This window comes from Nelumbo lutea, chromosome 4, assembly GCF_056320005.1.
Source record: "Nelumbo lutea isolate HS-2025 chromosome 4, American lotus-T2T, whole genome shotgun sequence".
NCBI classification, from domain to species: domain Eukaryota; kingdom Viridiplantae; phylum Streptophyta; class Magnoliopsida; order Proteales; family Nelumbonaceae; genus Nelumbo; species Nelumbo lutea.
The window spans coordinates 94,973,448-94,992,688 of record NC_142687.1 but is presented as its reverse complement, the minus strand read 5'-3'; the positions used below and the strand labels follow the sequence as shown (position 1 = coordinate 94,992,688).

The following is a 19,241-nucleotide window of genomic DNA, read 5'->3' as shown; positions in this document are numbered from 1 at the left end:
TGGTGACGGTGATGGTGCTGGTGGTTTTTCTGTCCAACACTGCCACCTTCACCTACCTCTGCCTCCGGCAGCGTTGCAGGAGATGGAGGTGGGGGCGGCAGCTCTGATGAACAAAGGGCAAGAAGAAGATGATGAATAATATTTTTGCCCTTTATTGATATTATTTTTAAAAATTTAACCTATTTTTGAAATTTTTTTAATTATATTACTTTTATTGATATTAAATCCCAAAAATTACCCTTATATACTATTACCCCTAGAAAGGAAAATGGTTTTTAAAGTTAAAAAGTACAGGTCTCCCCGGAAATCTCACCTTCCAATTCGAGGGCCAGAATTTTCTACCACCCAAAAGAAAAGGCTTTTTTTAACTGAGCTCAATTATTGTTGTTAGACTTTCTCTTGACGCTTATCCATGTGAACACACTGTAGTGTGTACCCATTGGATACCTGGCCTGAATAACGTGAAGACAGCAATGGGTCAAGTGGTTTCGGGAGTGAAAAGGACAAGAGATCAATTTTGCTAAAGTTGCTAACTTTTTAGACCATTGATGATTGATTAGTTTTGGTGGCTGCCTGGAGCCCTAGAAGGCTGGAACTGGAACCTACGTGACTATAGTTGCTTCATTTTAGGAATCCTCTAATCCAATATCTGAGTTTCTTTCTTACGGCCCTAGCATTGACTTCGCTTAGCTCCCTTGGGCCTTGGCTCCAAGGTACCGCTCAATGGAGGCGAGGTCAGTTCAATCATATGGAGGCATGTAGAGTCCAGTTTCTTCTGTTATGCTAATTAGGTTGTTGAATCACCTACCAACAACATTACCATGTCGTGCCCTTGGTTGCCTCCATTCCTGAGTTGATTGTTGAGAGATCGGATTTCGTCCTCCATACTTGTATGTTTTCATTGGATTTGATTATTGAAAGCCGATGTCAGATCTCCAAAATGACTTCATTTCTGTTATCATTGAATCCCAATAATCAATCAGTTTTTGATAACAAAAATTGTGCACCTAATATTAATAACTTGAATGAGATTTAGTGACATGGGTCCCAAAGCATGGTTGTTAATGAAAATTGCAAATAATAATGCCAAGGGATGGGCTCGGATCAAATTACAGCGTCCACAAACAAGAAATAACCTTTAATGGACGATCACAACCCATGATAGATTACAAGGGGATAAAGGAAGAAGTGGTTTATTCTCTACTTTAATAATAGTTATCCTGAGAGATAACCTCATTGTGAGTAACCTGCCTGTTGGCTGTTGGTTAGCTAGTCTTTTAATTTCCGTTCTTCCATATTCTAATGCCTTGTAAACCTCTGGAGAACGTCAAAGTAGTCAGGGAAGGTCTTCAGGGTGCAACCAGAGAACATCTGCACAGGTGGCAAGAGAGAATGCCATGGCCATTCCATGATCATCATATGTGTCAATGACTGTCACATTCGATCTCTCGGGTGGAGTGATCACACAGTAAACAGGCCCTTCTTCTACTGTTGCTCCCAGGTCCCAGCTGATGTTAAACAACCCAAAAGAAAAGAAATGTCAACAATGTTACCAGGTAGTATGAAGGAAACTCAAATGCACAAGTAACCAAATGACACCAACCTTCCGAGTTCTGTGCAAATGGCAATCATACCCTCTGTTTCCTTCACTCTCCAACTAGCCACTGACAATAAAGAAAAGAAAAAGATAAAAGGGCAGAAGCTAAGATCCCAATGCCTCAACAACATACATTAGGAATAACCATTATTTGCAACACCAAGGGTGTCTTTCTAGGGCTTTGATTTGGCATGTGTATCAGTACCACACATGGTGGTACAGTCAGAAAGGTTGGGTCCAGCCACTCCAGTTTCATTAAATAAATCTTCAAGTTAACTAAGAAATCAACTTGATTGAATGATCATAGTCCCCTCCTTTCCTTTTTTTTTTGTTTGGTTACAGTGCAGGATGATCATAGTCATCTGATTTACCAAATTTTGTGGCAATCAGGAAAGAGAAGCCTCATCCAAAATATTATATGTCAGTATTTTGTAGGTAATAAACAAGTGCCAAAGACTTTGTTGGTAGATAAGATGGTCAATCGGCATCATTCCCATAGCAGAGGCATAGGATCAAACCCATAGAACTGCAGGCTCTCACTGGTATGGCCAGTGGGCCTCATGTTTATCCTGCTTTGTCCCCACCTCTGTATTCCTGCTAACATCTGATCCACTAGCCCAACTATTCAGATACCAAAAAGGAGTAATGAACCAGCATTACTTATAGCCATTTCTCATGAACTAAATCAGACCATCTCTTATGGCAGTGGGACAATCAGCAAACAGTATGGCAACAGCAAGGATCATTGCAATATCAATCATCATTCTCATATTGACATCAATGGCACGTAAACGTTTCTGATTGGAAGAATCTCAGGGTGGACCCTTGACAGCAACACTGCTCTCTGTCTAGGAAACTTTTGCTCCCATCTTTTCAATGATCTCAGCAAATTTCAAATCTCCCTACACCAACAGGGAAAAGCAAAAGAGGTAATGTTGGAAAAGTCAGTTACTATCAACACGGTAACAGGGGTGGAGCCAGGAATTTTTTATGAGGGAGGCCAAAACCTAGTCTAGATTGGGGGGGGGGGGGGGGGACCATAGGGGTGGGGAATGGGGGAGAGGGAAAATATACATAAAAGAGTCTCATTTAAATAAAAAATTTTGGGTCATAGTGGGGTTGTGGCTCCCTTGGATCCCCCCTGGCTCGGCCCCTGCACAGTAATATATGGCAAAGGCCTTAAGAGCTAGAGACAAGGCAACATGTAGCCATATGTGGTACCTTTAAACTACTTGTCCCACAACCTTCTACAGTGATGGTACCACCAGTGACTGCAGAACCAGCAGGAAGTAAATAGCACTTGATGTGTCACCTTCTACATAAGCATTTCCAGGAGAGCTGATTTTATTTCCAAGGAAAACTAATTCCAATATAAATAGCTTGTACAAAGTGGTACAATGTTATCAGACATAATTGTGTTTTTGACTACCTCTGATTGAAAAAAAGGTCCCAGCCACTACTACTCTAACTGTGACTCCAAAGCGTTCCATCAATTTCAGTGTCATCTTAACATAAGGGATGGCAATTAATTTATCAGTAATCTCAATTTCCACATCTCCTAAGGCCAAAGGAGCTGTCATAAGCAGTGCAGTCAAATACTGACTACAAATAGATCCGGAGAGCTTCACCTGTGGAAGTGTGGAGATCATCGTCATCATTATCTATGCCTTATCCCAACCATATAGGGTCAGATACATGAATCCTGTTTTGCCAATCTGTTCTATTTAAAGCCATATACACTGTTAAATTATTAGTGCTTAAATCATTTCTTACTATTTCTACCCATGTCCTTTTTAGTCTACCCCAAGCTCTTCTAGCCCCTTCAATGTGTAACAAATCACTTCTAACTAGGGGTGTAAACATATCAAATTTGAATCAAATTAGGCAATATCCGAATTCGAATCCAATTAGAAAATTCGATATTCGTATTCGACCAATTAATTATTTTAGGTAATTAGTAAATATATAAAATAAATATTTTTTATATAAAGTATATAAATATATAAGTTATATACATAATTTAATTATTATATAAATTATACAAAATATTTATATATTTTATATAAGAATTAAATAATTGGTCAAATTTGAGTACTTATCGCATCGAATCAGGTCATATCCGAATTTGACTAATTATAATATTCAAATTATCTGAATTCGATTCGATTATGTCAAATCTTGAGTTTGAAATCAGATTTTTGAATACCGTTTTTTTTTTAATGAATGGATTTTCAAATACCGTTGACACCCCTACTTCTAATTGTTGCAGTTGGTGGTCTTCTATGCACATGCCCAAACCATCTTAGTCTACTCTCTCCCATTTTATCACCTATTGGAGCTCCTTCTAGGTTCCTATGGATAACTTCATTCCTAATCCTATCCTTTCTAGTTTTTCCACTCATCCATCTTAGCATTTGCATTTCCGCCACATTCATTTTCTGGACATGTTGTTTCTTGACTGCCCAACACTCCACTACATACAGCATAGCTGGCCTTACAATTGCTTGTCAATCGGCAAGAAAGAGAATAGCAAACCAATAAGAAAATAGGAGGAAGAAAGATGGAAAGAAAATAGCAAACATCTTAGTTTTTTTAGCTTTTTTTTTCAAATCCGGTTCAGAGGGGCCGGTCTAAGGTCTGCCCACCCCCTGAGCCAGTCAAAACCCCGATATACCCTCTGTAGGGGTGTATCAGGAAGCTCCCAATACGATATGTATCAGCCAATATGTATTGATATTTTGAACCTTGATCCATAGGAAGGTGTTCTCTGATTTTACTATTGATGATATACTCAGAAATTAGAGGGTGATTGCAGGTTCCTCTTCTTCCGAGAAAAAAAAAATACTTGTACAACAGTGGGCTCCACATATAGTTGATTTTCTTTAGCTGAACTTCGATGGTAGTAGCTTTGGCAATCCAGGCCATTCTGGGATAGGAGTGATAAGAAATGATAGGGGAGAAATTTTGGGGATGTTCTCAGGATCAATTGGGAAAGGGGATTCCCCAAGAGTTGAGCAAGAGGCAGTCATGTATGGTCTACAAAAATCTGTGGAGTTAGGCATTCAAAAATTGATAATTCAAGGTGATTCTAAAGTAATCCTAAGCTGGTTGAGAAAAGATGAAAAGAACCCTTGGTTCAGAAATGAGATCAAAAAGTTCAGAAGTCTGTCAAAAGATATGCAAACAATAGTTCAGTGGATACCGAGGTCGGCCAACAGTCTAGTAGATCAATTGGCAAAATAAGGGGCTAGAAGAGAACATGGTTTTCGGGCACAGTTGTAATATTAAAAGCAAACTCTTGGGGGTTTTTGTTGTTCTTTTTTTTTTTTTGTAGGGGTAGCCGAGGCTGCCCACTGATGTAAATTCATTTTATATCTTAATAAAAAATTTTCCTGTTTTACTGATAAAAAAAGAGATGCAAGACTGACCTCTCTATAGACTCACAACAAAATATCCACTCCCACAGTCTCACTTAACCCTAATCCCACACAACCAATGGATTAAATAAGCAAAAGACCAAATTATATCAAAATTTCACATAGGCCCCTATTCCTCCCATAAATACATACAAGTCCCCCAAAACCTCCAACATCCTCCTTGAAATAAAACCTGAATACAACCAAATACAATATATCTCTCTACACTTTTTATAGCATTTTCCTTTTAATCCAAGTGGTATTCTCCTATCACATAAAAGTCTAGATGCAACCCTCCATTAATCCTGCTCTAATTCTTGGGGTGAAATCCTCCTCAATCTCTCCCTTGTTATGAATTATTGAACCAAGGTACTGGAAATGGTCACATTGAATTATCTATTGGTCTCCAATCCTAAGTGTATCTTGATTTATACTCTTATCATTACTAAATTTGCATGTCATATACCTTTTTAGTCCTACTTATTTTAAAACCTCTTGTTTCTAAGGCATTTGTCCATAAGCTTAATTTGGATTTAATCCTTCATAGTTTTATCATAAAAAAATGTCATATGCAAACAACATGCACAGCTTGACCTATGTAGATGCAAAAAAAAAATGAAAAAAAAAAAAAAGAATTGCAAATAAAAAATTAGGTGAGTCTAGAGTCCCCACTACTACAAGAAGGATCCTACAGATGTACACAAGAAAAGTGAATATTTCCAATAAAAAGGGGATAATTACTTTCTAACTTTTTAAAACTTTAACTTGATCCATCTCTTGGTAAATCATACCCCCTTTGAATCAACAAAATAAGTCCTCTTTGCATAGGTAAATAGAAATTAAAAAAAAAAAAAAAGCTCCATAGAAGCATAACAAACTAAATCCTATTTACATAAAATCAATATTTCAAAACCGAGCAGTAGATGTCCCCTAGAAAATGAATTTCCATCAAATATATGGGAAGAAACAACTTCTAACATTTGAACTCATACTACATCACCAGATTGCATGTTTTAACTGTGTGCAACAGCCTAAAATCATCTCTTCGGGTGCTAAATAATTTCTAGGAAACAATTTACAATGAAGGTATAGGAAGAAACTTAAAACAGTTGAACTAATACTGCAGTACCAGGTTGCAAATTACGTTTGATGCAGTTTGGAGGTCCTCACATTCTTAGAACTTTGGGATATAACATGATTCAAATATAAATTATTTGGATAGAAAGAAATAAACCTTTTTGAAAGAACATGTAGAACAAGAAAAAGATAAGAGAAAGATCAGAAGATTTCTCTCTTGTTCTTTTCAAGGTCAAAGTTCCTGTAGTTGGGCACAAGTGTTTCACTGGAATTCCTTTCATCTTGAATCATAACTGCCGGAACTTCAGTTAACTCATTAAGATAAATTAAAGTTTCTTTTAGCTTATTGACCGATAAATTGGTTATAACCCAAGAACAAGTGGGTTTCAAAACAAAAGTTGGTGCTTGGATTCTTTAGAACCAACATAGAACAGATTGCATCTCAAAGAATTAGAATCTAGAAGTACAAGAAGAAAGCTTTTCATTTTAACCGATTTCCAACTTGTTGCAAACCAAAGATCAAAACAAACCCAGGTGGTTGCTCCATATAGACAAACCTCTTCAAGGAGATTACCATGTAAAAAGGCATTCTTGATGTCAAGTTGAAACAGAGGCCAATCATACATAGCAGCTAAAGATATCAAAACACGAATGGAACCAATTTTAGCAACAGGAGAGAAGGTCTCCATATAGTCAATACCATATGTTTGGGAATAGCCTTTGGCAATCAGTTGAGCTTTCAATCGCTCTACACTACCATCAGGTAAATACTTAATAGTGTATACCCACTTACAACCCATAACATGCTTACCAAGAGGGAGCATGGTGAGATCCCACATGTGATTATGAGCCTAAGCTAAGAGTTCTTCTTCCATTGCATGGCGCCACCCTAGAGAGGCAAGGGCTTCCTGGACATCCGTAGTAACCGAAATAGAAGATAACAGAGAAACAAACTGACGATGGGAAGCAAAAATGTGAGATTCAAAAACATAATTGGAAACGGGATGAAATGTAAATCTGCATTTACCTTTCCGCAAGGAAATAGAAAGATCAGAGTCAAAAATAGGAGGTGGAGATGGTGGGGGGGCAACTGTCGGATCTGTCGACGGTGAAGAAGCTAGAGGAGGATCTAGTACATGTCATTAATGTGTATACACTTGGCGGATGGGTGGTCGTTAAATAGGAAGTTGCACTAGAGGCGAAGACTTAGTCACAATCGGAACAAGTGGGATGGGGTCCTCAACAGGAACTAGAAGATGAGGAGGTTAGGAAGAAGAAAAGACATCACCGGACCTAGAAAAAAATATAATAGATTCAAAGAAAGTAACATCAAGGCACACAAAGGAACGTCGAGAACTGGGGTTATAACACTTATACCCTTTTTGGGTCTGGGAATAACCAAGGAAGATACACTTAGTGGATCGTGCATCTAATTTGTCCACTCTAAGTCCAAAATTATGAACAAAACATACACACCTAAAACCCTGGGAGTAAGAGGAAAAGAAGACAAGGTAGGAAACAAAGTGGTGGAAGGAGAATGACTTTCAAGGATGGGCGTGGGCATCTGGTTAATGAGGAAACAAGATGTAAGCACAACATCACTCAAAAAACGTTTGGGTACATTCATATGATACAAAAGGGACCGAGTAGAAAACAAAAGATGGCGGTTCTTTCTCTTAGCCATCCCATTTTGCTGAAGTGTATAGGTACATAAAGTTTGATTGATAATGCCATATTGTTCCAAACACACCTGAAACGGTGTATAAAAGTATTCACGACTATTACCAAAGCGAAGAATCTTAATGTGTACACCAAATTGGTTGCGAATTTCAGCATAAAATTTTTGAAAAATGGAAAAAAATTCACTCCTTTCTTTCATTAGGTAAAGTCACGTCATCCTTATCATCAACAAAAATAACAAAATATTTGTAACCATTGTATGACTATTTTATTTGGACCCCAAATATCTAAATGAACTAAAGAAAAATGACACAACATACGATTATCAACCCTAGGACTAAAGGGAACACAATGATGTTTCTCCAACTAACATGACTCACAATCCAAAACAGAAAGATGACTCAACAATGGAATAAGTGACTTCAGTGCTTTAAGCGATGGATGACCAAGGCTACAGTGCCACTGAAGAGGAGAAAGAGATGTCTGAAAAGTTGTTGACGAACCACCACCAACATCAAGATAATACAGTCCACCGGCTTCATACCCTCCACTAATCTTCATCTTCGTCTTGAGATCCTAAAAACACAAGAAGAGGGGTAAAAGATGATAGAACAATTAAGAGACTTGGTTAGCTTACTAACAGACATAAGATTAAAAGGGAATTTGGGAACATACAAAAATGAGGACAGGGATAAAGGGTCTATGTTAATATTACCAACACCACAAATGAAGGATGTGGAATTATTAGCAAGGGTAACAAAATGTGATGTGGAGCATTGTGAAAGGGGGGAAAACACAACTGGAGTCCCAGTCATATGATCGGAAGCTCCAGAGTCGATAATCCAGGAGGTGGGTTTGGATGCCAGACAAGCCATACCTAAATGTGCGAGAGTAGTTGTATTCTGTTGAGAGGTGGCCTGGATAAACTGCTCATAATCATCACGTGGGACACTCATCATCTCCTTCCTAAAGACATCCGTAGATGTAAAGGGCATCTGATCAGTTTGTTGGATATCCTGTCTTGAACTACCATCACTGGCCACTACATGATTTGCCCAAGTTGAAGGTGGGTCGTGCAAACCATAACAAAAGTTAATGGTGTGCCCTTCAATACCACAATGTGTACACCTCCTCGGACCATTACTACGTACTCTACCATGAGCTCCCCTTGAATCTCAACTTCCAACACGTCCACCACCACCACTACGACCAAGCTGAACTCCCCGAACTCCACCTTTAACACCGCGACCTCCCCCTCTCGTCACTGCAAAGGTAGACCGGTCAGAGATATTAGAATTCTCTGTGGGCCCAATAGAAATTCTCTGAAGATGGGCAAACACCTCTTCTAGAGACGGAAGAGCTAACCCTCCTAGTATCTGTGCTCTCACTGGTTCATATTCAGATTTCAACCCTACTAAAAATCTGGTCACATCTAGTTGTTCTCTCTGTTGTTGCTAAATATTAACATCAAAAGTGAGGGGATGGTACACATTCAACTCATTACGAAGGTTCCTCATGCGAGAATAGTACTCCTCAAGACTTTGATTACCCTGTTGCAAATTAAAGTACTCCTGATAAAGCCGATACATTCTAGTAGTATTGTCTTGTCCTGAGTACAATTTCTTGGCATGGTCCAAATCTCCTTGTGTATCTAGGAACATAAAATTCACACTGTTCTTAGGTTCCATACTATTCTATAACCAGGTCATAATTAGTGCATCTTTTTGTTTCCAATCACTATACTCCTAAGAGTTAGTGAGAGGTTTTTCTTCTCTTACATGCTTCACTTTATTCTTAACTCTAAGAAAGACCTCTACAATGTGCACCCAAGGCACATAATTCTCCCCATTCAACTGGATAGAAGTCATCTGAACATTTAAGTAGTCGGTGAGAACCATAACACTAGATTTGTGCTCACTACTGTCTCCCATATCTGAATTCCTTTTTTTTCGTATATCAAACTTCTAAATCACTTTTCACCACATTGCACACAAGTGAAACCACCTACAATCACAATTTTCAGCAATACCCATTGCTGATTTCTTCACTTTCAGCACCACCCAACTACCTGAACACACACCATAGCACTAGCAACTCACCAACCACTTGATTCACATTGAAAAACACATTTAGCCCGTTATGTAGGAGAGAAGAATGGAAGAAGAGAAAAAAGAGAGAGAGAGAGAGAGAAGGAGAGAGAAGAGAGAACTGAGAGCAAAAGATGTTGTTGGCGGTGCAACTTTTTTAATATATATACTAGGGCGACAACAACTAAAATAAAAAAGAGTAAAAGTACAATAGTACCCCTGTGGTACTATACATAGGAAAAATAACAAATGTTAACACTCCCCCTCAAGTTGGGACATTGATGTCAATAATCCCCAACTTGTCACATAAATCGTGATGCCATGAGTGGTGTAGTCCTTTTGTAAAGATGTTTGCAAGTTGATCCTCAAAGCTGACATAGGGAGTACACACTTCCCCTGTGATAACCTTCTCTCTGATAAAATGCTTATCGACTTCGATGTGTTTAGTTCTATCATGTAGCACAGGGTTAGCAACAATGTTTATGGTTGCTTTGTTATCACAGAATATGGTCATAGATTGTCCACTGGAAAACCCAACTCACTCAACAGATTCTTTATCCACATAATTTCAGCCACTCCATGAGCAATTGCTTGATATTCAGCTTCAACATTGGATCTAGCTACCACACTTTGCTTTTTGCTTCTCCGGGTAACTAGATTTCCTCCTATGAAGGTACAATAGCCACTAGTTGACTTTTTATCATTTAGGGATGCTGCCCAATCTGCATTAGTATACACTTCAACTTTCAAATGTTTGTGCCTTTGAAACAACAAGCCAACACCTAGAAACCTTTTAAGGTACCGGAGGATTCTTTCTACTGCTTCAAGATGAATGGTCATAGAAGCATGCATGAACTGGCTAAGGACACCAACTGCATATGCAATGTCTGGGCGGGTCATAGAAAGATATAACAATCTCCCTATAAGTCTCTGAAACTGTTTCACATCCTTGATAGGTTCACCTTGGCTGTCACCTAATTTATGGTTAGGATCAATAGGGAAATCAACTGGCTTCACTCCCATTTTTCCTGTATCTTGGAATAAATCTAGGACATGCTTCATTTGGGAAATGAAGATACCCCTTTTTGAGCGGGCAACTTCAATTCCTAGGAAGTATCTTAGAGGACCTAGATCCTTTACTTCAAACTGTGTGGCAAGATACCCCTTTTTGGATTTCATCCTTCTAGTCGCCAATGATAATTATATCATCAACATATACTATCAAAGCAGCAATTTTACCTTCTCTTTTCACAAACAATGTGTGAAAACCAGGGAGTTGTTTCATGTAAACTTCCTCTTCAAGGTCACAATTCAAGAATGCATTCTTGATATCAAGCTGATGTAGATCCCAGTCAAGATTAGCAGCAAGAGAGAATAGAACTCTAATGGAATTCATCTTGGCAACGGGTGCAAATGTCTCTACATAATCAACTCCGTACACTTGTGTAAACCCCTTTGCCACTAAACAAAGCTTTATACCTCTCCACCGTGCCATTAGCCCTATGTTTGACTATGAACACCCATTTACATCCAACTAGATCCTTTCCCATAGGAAGATCTACAAGTTCCCATGTGCCATTTTTATGAAGGGCATTAATTTCTTCCTTCATAGCATTTGTCCATTCAGGTACTGAAAGAGCTTCTGCCACATTCTTAGGGATAGGGACACTATCAATGGATGTGAGAAAGGCTCGAAAAGAATGTGAAATGTTTTCATAGGAAACAAAGTGTGAAATGGGATGTTTAGTGGTGCACGATCTAACACATTTCCTGTGAGCAATAGGAAGGTCAAGGTCATTAGCAATAGAGGTATCAATTGCAATGGGGTCAAGGACATCAATGGGAACCAAGATACCTGAGTGAGTGTAATCCGCCCCCGAAGAGTTTAATGGCATTGGAGGTACAGCTTCTGGATTCTCCACAGCTCTTGAATTTGGTTGGCCTTTGTGACGACGAAAGAAGACACGAAAAAGAGGATCATGAAGAGGAGGGAGCTGAACCAGTTTCTCCTCATTCTTACTCTCCCACTGAGGAGAAACAGGGAAAAAATGCTCACTCTCAAAGAAAAAGACATCTATAGAAACATAGAATTTCCGAGAAACAAGATCAAAACAACGGTATCCCTTCTGAGTGGAGTACCCCAGAAATATGCAAGGAATAGCACGAGGATCCAATTTTCCATGAGTGGGTGACAGATTTTGGACAAAGCAACGACAACCAAATACACGAAGATGAATGGGAAGAAGGGGGGCCTTAGGAAAGAGAAGCTAATGTGGGGTTTTGCACTCTAACCAACGAGAAGGCATACGGTTGATGAGGTAGGTAGCACAAAGGATAACCTCAAGCCAAAAGCATTTTGGGACATTCATATGGAGTAGTAAACCCCAAGCCACTTCAAGGAGGTGTCGGTTCTTTCTTTCAGCAACACCATTTTGTTGTGGTGTTCGGGCACAAGAGCTACGGTGAAGTGAACCATGTGAAGCAAAAAATTCCGTGAGATCACTATGAAAATACTCTTTGGTATTATCTGATTGAGAAATTTGGATTTCAATTTGAAATTGGGTGAAGACCATCCGCTAAAAATCTTGGATAATTTTTTGTACTTCATCCCTGGTCCGCATGGGAGATACCCATGTATATCTAGAATAATCATCGATAATGGTAATAAAATACTTGTAGCCACTCTTAGATGGTAAAGTAACAGGGCCCCACACATCAGAATGAACAATGTAAAAAGAAAACTCAGATTTATTATTTTTTGAAAGAAAATGAATTCTACACTGCTTACTCAATTGACAAGTTTGACAAGAGAAATTTGAAACACATTTACTTAAACAATTCTAAAAACACTACTTTCAAAGACTCAAAAGATAAATGACCAAGACAACAATGACATAAATAAACTTGACTCTTAGACTCTGTGACTTGAAGACCAGCCTTATTCTCCAGCATGTAAAGTCCACCAACCATACATCCTTCCCGAGGCCAGATCCTAGATCACACAGTAAGAAGGGAAAAAAGGTCATCAAGTAGTTTAAGGAATTAGTAATACTACTAACAGAGAACAAATTAATGGGAAATTTCGGAACATGTAAAACATCAAAGAGGGTAAGGCCGAGAGGGAGAGAAATGGTTCCTTCACCAGCTATGGTAGTGTATGATCCATCAGCTAGTCTTACCTTGTCTCTTCCAGAAAGAAGGTGATAGGTTTGAAAGTAAGAGGACGTACCAGTCATGTGTTTTGACGCTCCAGAATCAATGATCCAGGGAGTGTCAGGATTATGAGAAGCAACATGGAAAGTTGTAGCAGTGTTACCTGATGTAGACGTAAATGAAGTTGAGGCAGAAGCATCCATCTGACGAATTGCTCTACCATAGAGCTCTAAATGGTCACAAAAGGAATTTATAATATCCTCCCTTGGGTCAGATCCAGATGAATGTGTCTGAGTCACAGTATGAATGGGGGGCTGATTCTCCTGAGTAGCCATGTTTGCCATAGTATGTTTTCTTGTATCTTGTTGTCCTGACTTTTTATTCGTATCTGAACCTTGCTTCTTATTCAGATCTTGAGCCCATTTCGGCTTCCCATGAAGATCCCAGCATGTGTCTCAGGTGTGTCGGGGTTTTTGGCAATAAGTACACCACAATTTGTCCTTGTCATCCATCTTTTTCTGAAGATCCCCCTTTTTAGAAGTATTTCCCCCACCGGTAGTAACACTCCCTTTCACTGTCAATACAACTACATCTCCTCCAGAATTGTTCATCAGATTCCTTCTGCTTTCTTCTGATTGTACAAGAGCATAAACTTCTTGAACTGATGGAAGATCTTTGCTACCTAGGATCTAGGCTCTGATAGATTCATATGTAGGGTTCAAACCATGTAAGAAAGCAAACACTCTCTGTTGGGAGACAAGTCTTTTGTACAATTTTGCATATTCATCACACTTCTAGTCCACACTCTGATAATGATCTAACTCCTTCCAGACAGAGGTCAAGTCTGAGTAGTACACAGATAGACACCTCTCCCCTTGTTTACAAGTAGACGATTCTGCCTGTAGCTGGTAGATTTTTGCATAGTGTCGCAGTTCTAAATATGTTGATTTTGCTTGTTCCCATATCTCATTTGTTGTTTCAACCCACATGAAATTCCTTCTTATTTGAGGTTGCATAGAAACTAAAAGCCAAGACATGACCATGCTGTTTTCCTGGTTCCATCCATCATATTCAGCACTCCCAGAATGTGGTTCTTTGATTCTCCCATTAATATAACATATCTTTCCCCTTGCAGTGATGTACAGCTTGATCCATCTTGACCACTCTAAATAATTTAAACCATCAAGAGGAATAACAGCCATGGGAAAGGATAGGTCCACACCCCCACTCATTCCATTCAGCATTGAGGAAACACCGGATGTAACAGAATCTTCACCACTCATGATTTCAGATTCAAAAACAACTCTTAAATGGGGTACACAGCCTTAAAGAAATTCAACATTGAGGGGGAACAAAAAAAAAATTGTTCTTCAGAAACACACCTCCTTTTGTAAAAACACAGGTGTTGTTACATCACTAACAGGTCATTCCTTGACTTACAAGCTCAACACAAGTGTTGCCACAGTGCATACAGGTCATCTCTTGACCTACGCATCAACAGGACTGCTGTTACAGCAAGTACTGGTCACTTTCTGACCCTCAATTCACCATAAAAGCTGCTGTTGCAACACACAAAAGGTCCTCACGACCTACAGTTTCACAGGGATCAGTCGACCCCACAAAAAAGGAAAGAAAGAGGTGTTGATCACTTCACATCCGATCGGCAGACCTAGTACAGGTTTTGCCCTGGCACACGACCAGAAAAAAAAAGGTAAGAGAGAGAGAGAGAAAAGTTACTTCAGTGTGTGAGATCTTCAATCAACCAAACAGCAGATGAGGGCGGCTGATCTAGAAATCTGGTGCGAAGAAGGAAAAAAACTGTTCACTCGACTTCTCCTTTCAAATCTGATAGTCCCACTCTGATACCATGTTATGCAGGAGAGAAGAATGAAAGAAGAGAGAAAAGAGAGAGAGAAGAAGAGAGAAGAGAGAACTGAGAGCAAAAGATGATGCCGGAGGCATAACTTTTTTAATATATATACTAGGGTGACAGCAACTAAAATAAAAAAGAGTAAAAGTACAATAGTACCCCTGCGGTACTATACATAAGAAAAATAACAGTTGTTAACATAGCCCGCCTATTTGATCACCAAAAACCAAACCACTACAAACACCCACTAAACCACTAACAGGAGGCATGAAAACCTCCAAAGGGAAAGGGCGATGACTCCTTTTCAGCCCTTTTCCCTATCTCCAACAGATGATGAAGAAAACTGTAAAACCCTAGGCTGAATGGTGATAGAATAGAATTCTGGGCAGATCTGATTTTGTCACAGTGGCTTTGATACCATGATAAAGTTCAGACCTGCACTAGAATTCTGTTAGAAATAGTATTAGAGGAAGATTAGAAGAGATAGAAAAGAGAATAAGAGAAGAGAAGAAAGGAGAAGGAGAAAACTAGTTCGAACAAGAGAGAAAAGTCCATCTCTCTGGTCGGTCAGGTTATATTTATATGTTTCTATTAAATAAAACAAAAGACTATTATGTCCCTACTTAAGTATGGGACACATCACTTAACATAAACATTACACATCAGCTTAAACATAAATAGAAAGACTAAACTACCCTTATACAGTCGACACTAACAGTATTCTTCATATTTGTGCTTTGTTCCTCATGCCAATGCACTTGTGCAGATGCATGGGCTCTCTTGCCGGTTAATTACAGATTGGTGAATTCCGACATCAAATACTATAAGATTGAACCAATCAAATCCACTACTAGTAGATATTTAGCACTAGAAAATCTCATGGCATCGAGCAACTCCATGGGCATAGAAACTGAAGGACAAATGTTTTAAATATTTAATTATGATCTATTTTTGTATTGGATAATATCATTATTCTGTGACCACACAACATTAATAACAATAATAATAGTTATTTCTCTTCTATTAAATAGGGAGGTTGGTAATAATTTCTACAAGGTTTTTCTTTTTGATCAGCATAGATTGAAATACATATCCCACATATTTGTCAAAAGAAAATACTGTATAGGAATTTATTTAATTAAGTTCATGAACTAGTTACTACATCCTTAATCAAATCAAAACAGGAAATCTGGAACATCCTCCCAATAAAAATGGGCTTCACCTCCACAGGTAGATATTCTAAACGTATGTTTCAATTTCTTCACCAATTAATTCTTTAAAAAATTCAAGTAATGTAAATGATCTGGGTTTCATGAAACTTTGCTTTACCAATTCACATCACAAGCATGTCAGGCTAAACCTAATGATGCAGCAATTGAAGAGTCAAAATTGGAATTTTCTTAATTTTTATGTATTTATGCATTTTTGGGCAGCAGGGTTTTTTTTCATTTTAAAATTTTTCTATGGGGTCCAATGATAGGGTTTGGTTTGTCTATTTATAGTTGGTTTATGTTTAAAATTTCAGAGTCATTAAATAAGTAGCTTAAGAGTTATTAAGGATAGTGACAATATAAACTTACTAAGAGGAACATGTACAACGGTACAAGTGTACTGAGCCATAAATTACGAGAAAAATGGCCAATGATGAAATTAGAAACATAATAGAGATATAAGGATGCCAGCCTCTGTACTACTGCACCAATTCTGTCTGGGTACTACTACTGCATTACTCTTAACAGACATATAGGGATGACTGTGAAAAAGAGAATAAAATCAATCTGATAATATTTTGAATACAACTTGCACTTATTCTGTTAGACATATGAGATGGGAGGGGAACAATAAAAGAAAAGAGAAGGTCAAAAAAGGGTCAACTTTCAAGGCTTCAAGCGCGCATCCAATCAGATCAAACTTTCCCTTACGATGGCTTATTTGGGTTGTTTAGGGAGGAGAAAGAATAAAACCAAGAGAGCAACACAGCATCCAACTTCAATACAATTGGCAAAATTATAGAAACATTAATATACAGATAAAATGAAATCAAGTTAACAAAGTTTTTGGAAATTAAGGAAAGGTAAATAAGGAAAACCAAAATTCAACAACTTCTGGAAAAGGAGAAGAACCATTCGAATTGGCATCTTCAGGCCCAATGTATTCATGCATTTGATATTTTCTTTTTGCAAACAGCAATAGCCACTTTCTATCAAAATTCCACTATAAACTTGCTCAAAACCAACCAACCTACAAACTAATTTCTATAAGGGAGATAAACTGAATGCTAAGCTATAATCATAACAGATAGTAACAGAGAAAAGTAAAAGAGTACTTTACAACAATCAAATGATTTGCACAATCTCATCCACCTTAAAATGAAAATGAAAAACGATTACGAGATTAGTTTCTTTAAGATATGCGAATTCGCAAGCATATTTCTAATTCTAAAGTGTTATACACTTCTACTCACATCTAAGCATCCAAATCCCAAGATAACCAATTCAGTAACATAATTGTCTAGAACCCAATTAATATTCAATTGGGCTGGATTCAAGAATAAACCTCACGAAAATTTAAAAAATACTAAAAAGAACAATATAGAAGTTAAAGTTTATCTCCGAAAGTGCGGCGAGGAGGAGAATTCGATTTGACAAAGACTTGGAACAAGGGAGCTTGACAGTCGGAGATATCCTTGATAGGCCGCAAAACTATCTCCAATGCCGACGACGGTTTCTCAGAGGTGATAACAGATGCAGAAGCTGAAAACACCCTAAGAGGAACCCTAACAGAAACAATGGAACCTGCAGCAATCTTCCCATACTTGCGACCACCAAAAGGCAAGCTTTTAGTTTCTGATCCCAACCAAATGCGGCATAGAGAAGCTCTGGGTTTCTCCGTCCTAGGGAGATTGCTATAGAAAATGCCGCTCTGAATGCCCTTAGCCATGTTGCTAACGTGTGCCATCGCTGCTTCTATGTTCAAAACGTTTCAGAGTGAGAAGACAAACATAGATGCTTCCTTGTTTTGCTTTCGAGTCAACCGAGGATTTTCAAGTTTTCAGTTTTCACTTACCAACTCCCACTCACGGGTGATCGAGGAAAGGGAGGGAATAGGATGTGCGCGCGTTAAGATGGAATTCCTTGGATCCCTACCATATACCAACCCGGCATCCGAATTCGAATCCGATACTGTTAAGGGTGATGCGAATTTCTTCCGTTTATAATTGGGTCGAATTTGGACAATTGGACCCCTAGCAGTAACAGAGGTAGGGGTTTGCTACCAACAAAACGCTTCCAACATTGTTCCAATAACTAGAGCCGTAACTGGGATCCGATTCGAATCAGTTTCTGCAAAATATGAATTCGACCCGTTTATTGAAAACTTGCATTCGCTTTAATTTTTTTATATACGCAAAAAATAAGTAGTTATTTTCAACTTTTATATGTAATAAATTGATGTAAATATAAAATTTAGTGTATATAAATTCATATAAATATAATATATAAAAATGTATTTTTATAATTTTAAATATAATTATATAAAATTTATATATTAAAATCAATAAATATTATAATATAATTGGATTCAGATTTGAAATAGATAATATGGAGTCAAATCCAAACTTGATCCGATTACATAAACACATCATCAAAACCCAATATAATCGGATTGGATGCTGGATTAGACCTCTAATTTTCAAGTATCATTGAGAGGCCTACAAATAACCCATTATAACGGAGTATTGATTACTTGCCAACAAAATACATTTCAACACTCAACCAACATGATCTGACACCACACATCTCATACATGATGGGTCCCGGTCTCATAGTGAGATATGTGATATCAGATTTTGTTGGTAGAGTGTTGGAATGTGTTTTGTTGGTAGGTGATCCCAACTCATTACAGCATACATCTTGGGCACTTTGTATCTATTACCTGCAAATTGTTCTCACATCCCTATTAGAAGCTGTTCATGGGATGGGCTCGAACTTGGATTTTGCCAAAATTTCAATGGGTTTGGCTCGAAGCCCAAGCTCGACACAGTGTAAAGCCAGGCCCAAAGCCCATCCCGTGAACAAGTCTAATCCCTACCCATAGAACACCACTATTGTGTATTGGGAACATCTCCCCATGAATGACAAAATGCACAATTCTAATGTCCCACGGGTGAAATCGGCTTCATTGCTCACTAGGCCGTGCTTGCACTAGTCACACAATCCTTGCAGCCTTGCATTGGGAATATCTTCCAGCGAAAAAAACATACAAGTACAAAGATATTCCCAATGCATGGTGTAAGAGCCTGTGTGAATGATGTGAGTACAGTCTTGTGATCACTGAAGCCGATCTCCCCATGGATAAAGATG

At 38.3% G+C, this 19,241-nt stretch overlaps 1 protein-coding gene across 1 annotated transcript; it reads right to left on the bottom strand.

Annotated features, from left to right (window-relative positions):
- Nucleotides 1-932: 932 nt before the first annotated feature.
- LOC148861952 (3-phosphoshikimate 1-carboxyvinyltransferase 2-like) lies at nucleotides 933-17,982 on the bottom strand. The gene is made up of 4 exons (XM_088941690.1): nucleotides 2,819-17,982; nucleotides 2,258-2,499; nucleotides 1,604-1,664; nucleotides 933-1,508 (listed from the first exon to the last, which is right to left on the bottom strand). Exons 2-4 carry the CDS (start codon nucleotides 2,265-2,267, stop codon nucleotides 1,337-1,339), a joined length of 243 nt encoding a protein of 80 aa, XP_088797816.1. The 5' UTR covers nucleotides 2,268-2,499; nucleotides 2,819-17,982; the 3' UTR covers nucleotides 933-1,336.
- Nucleotides 17,983-19,241: the final 1,259 nt, after the last annotated feature.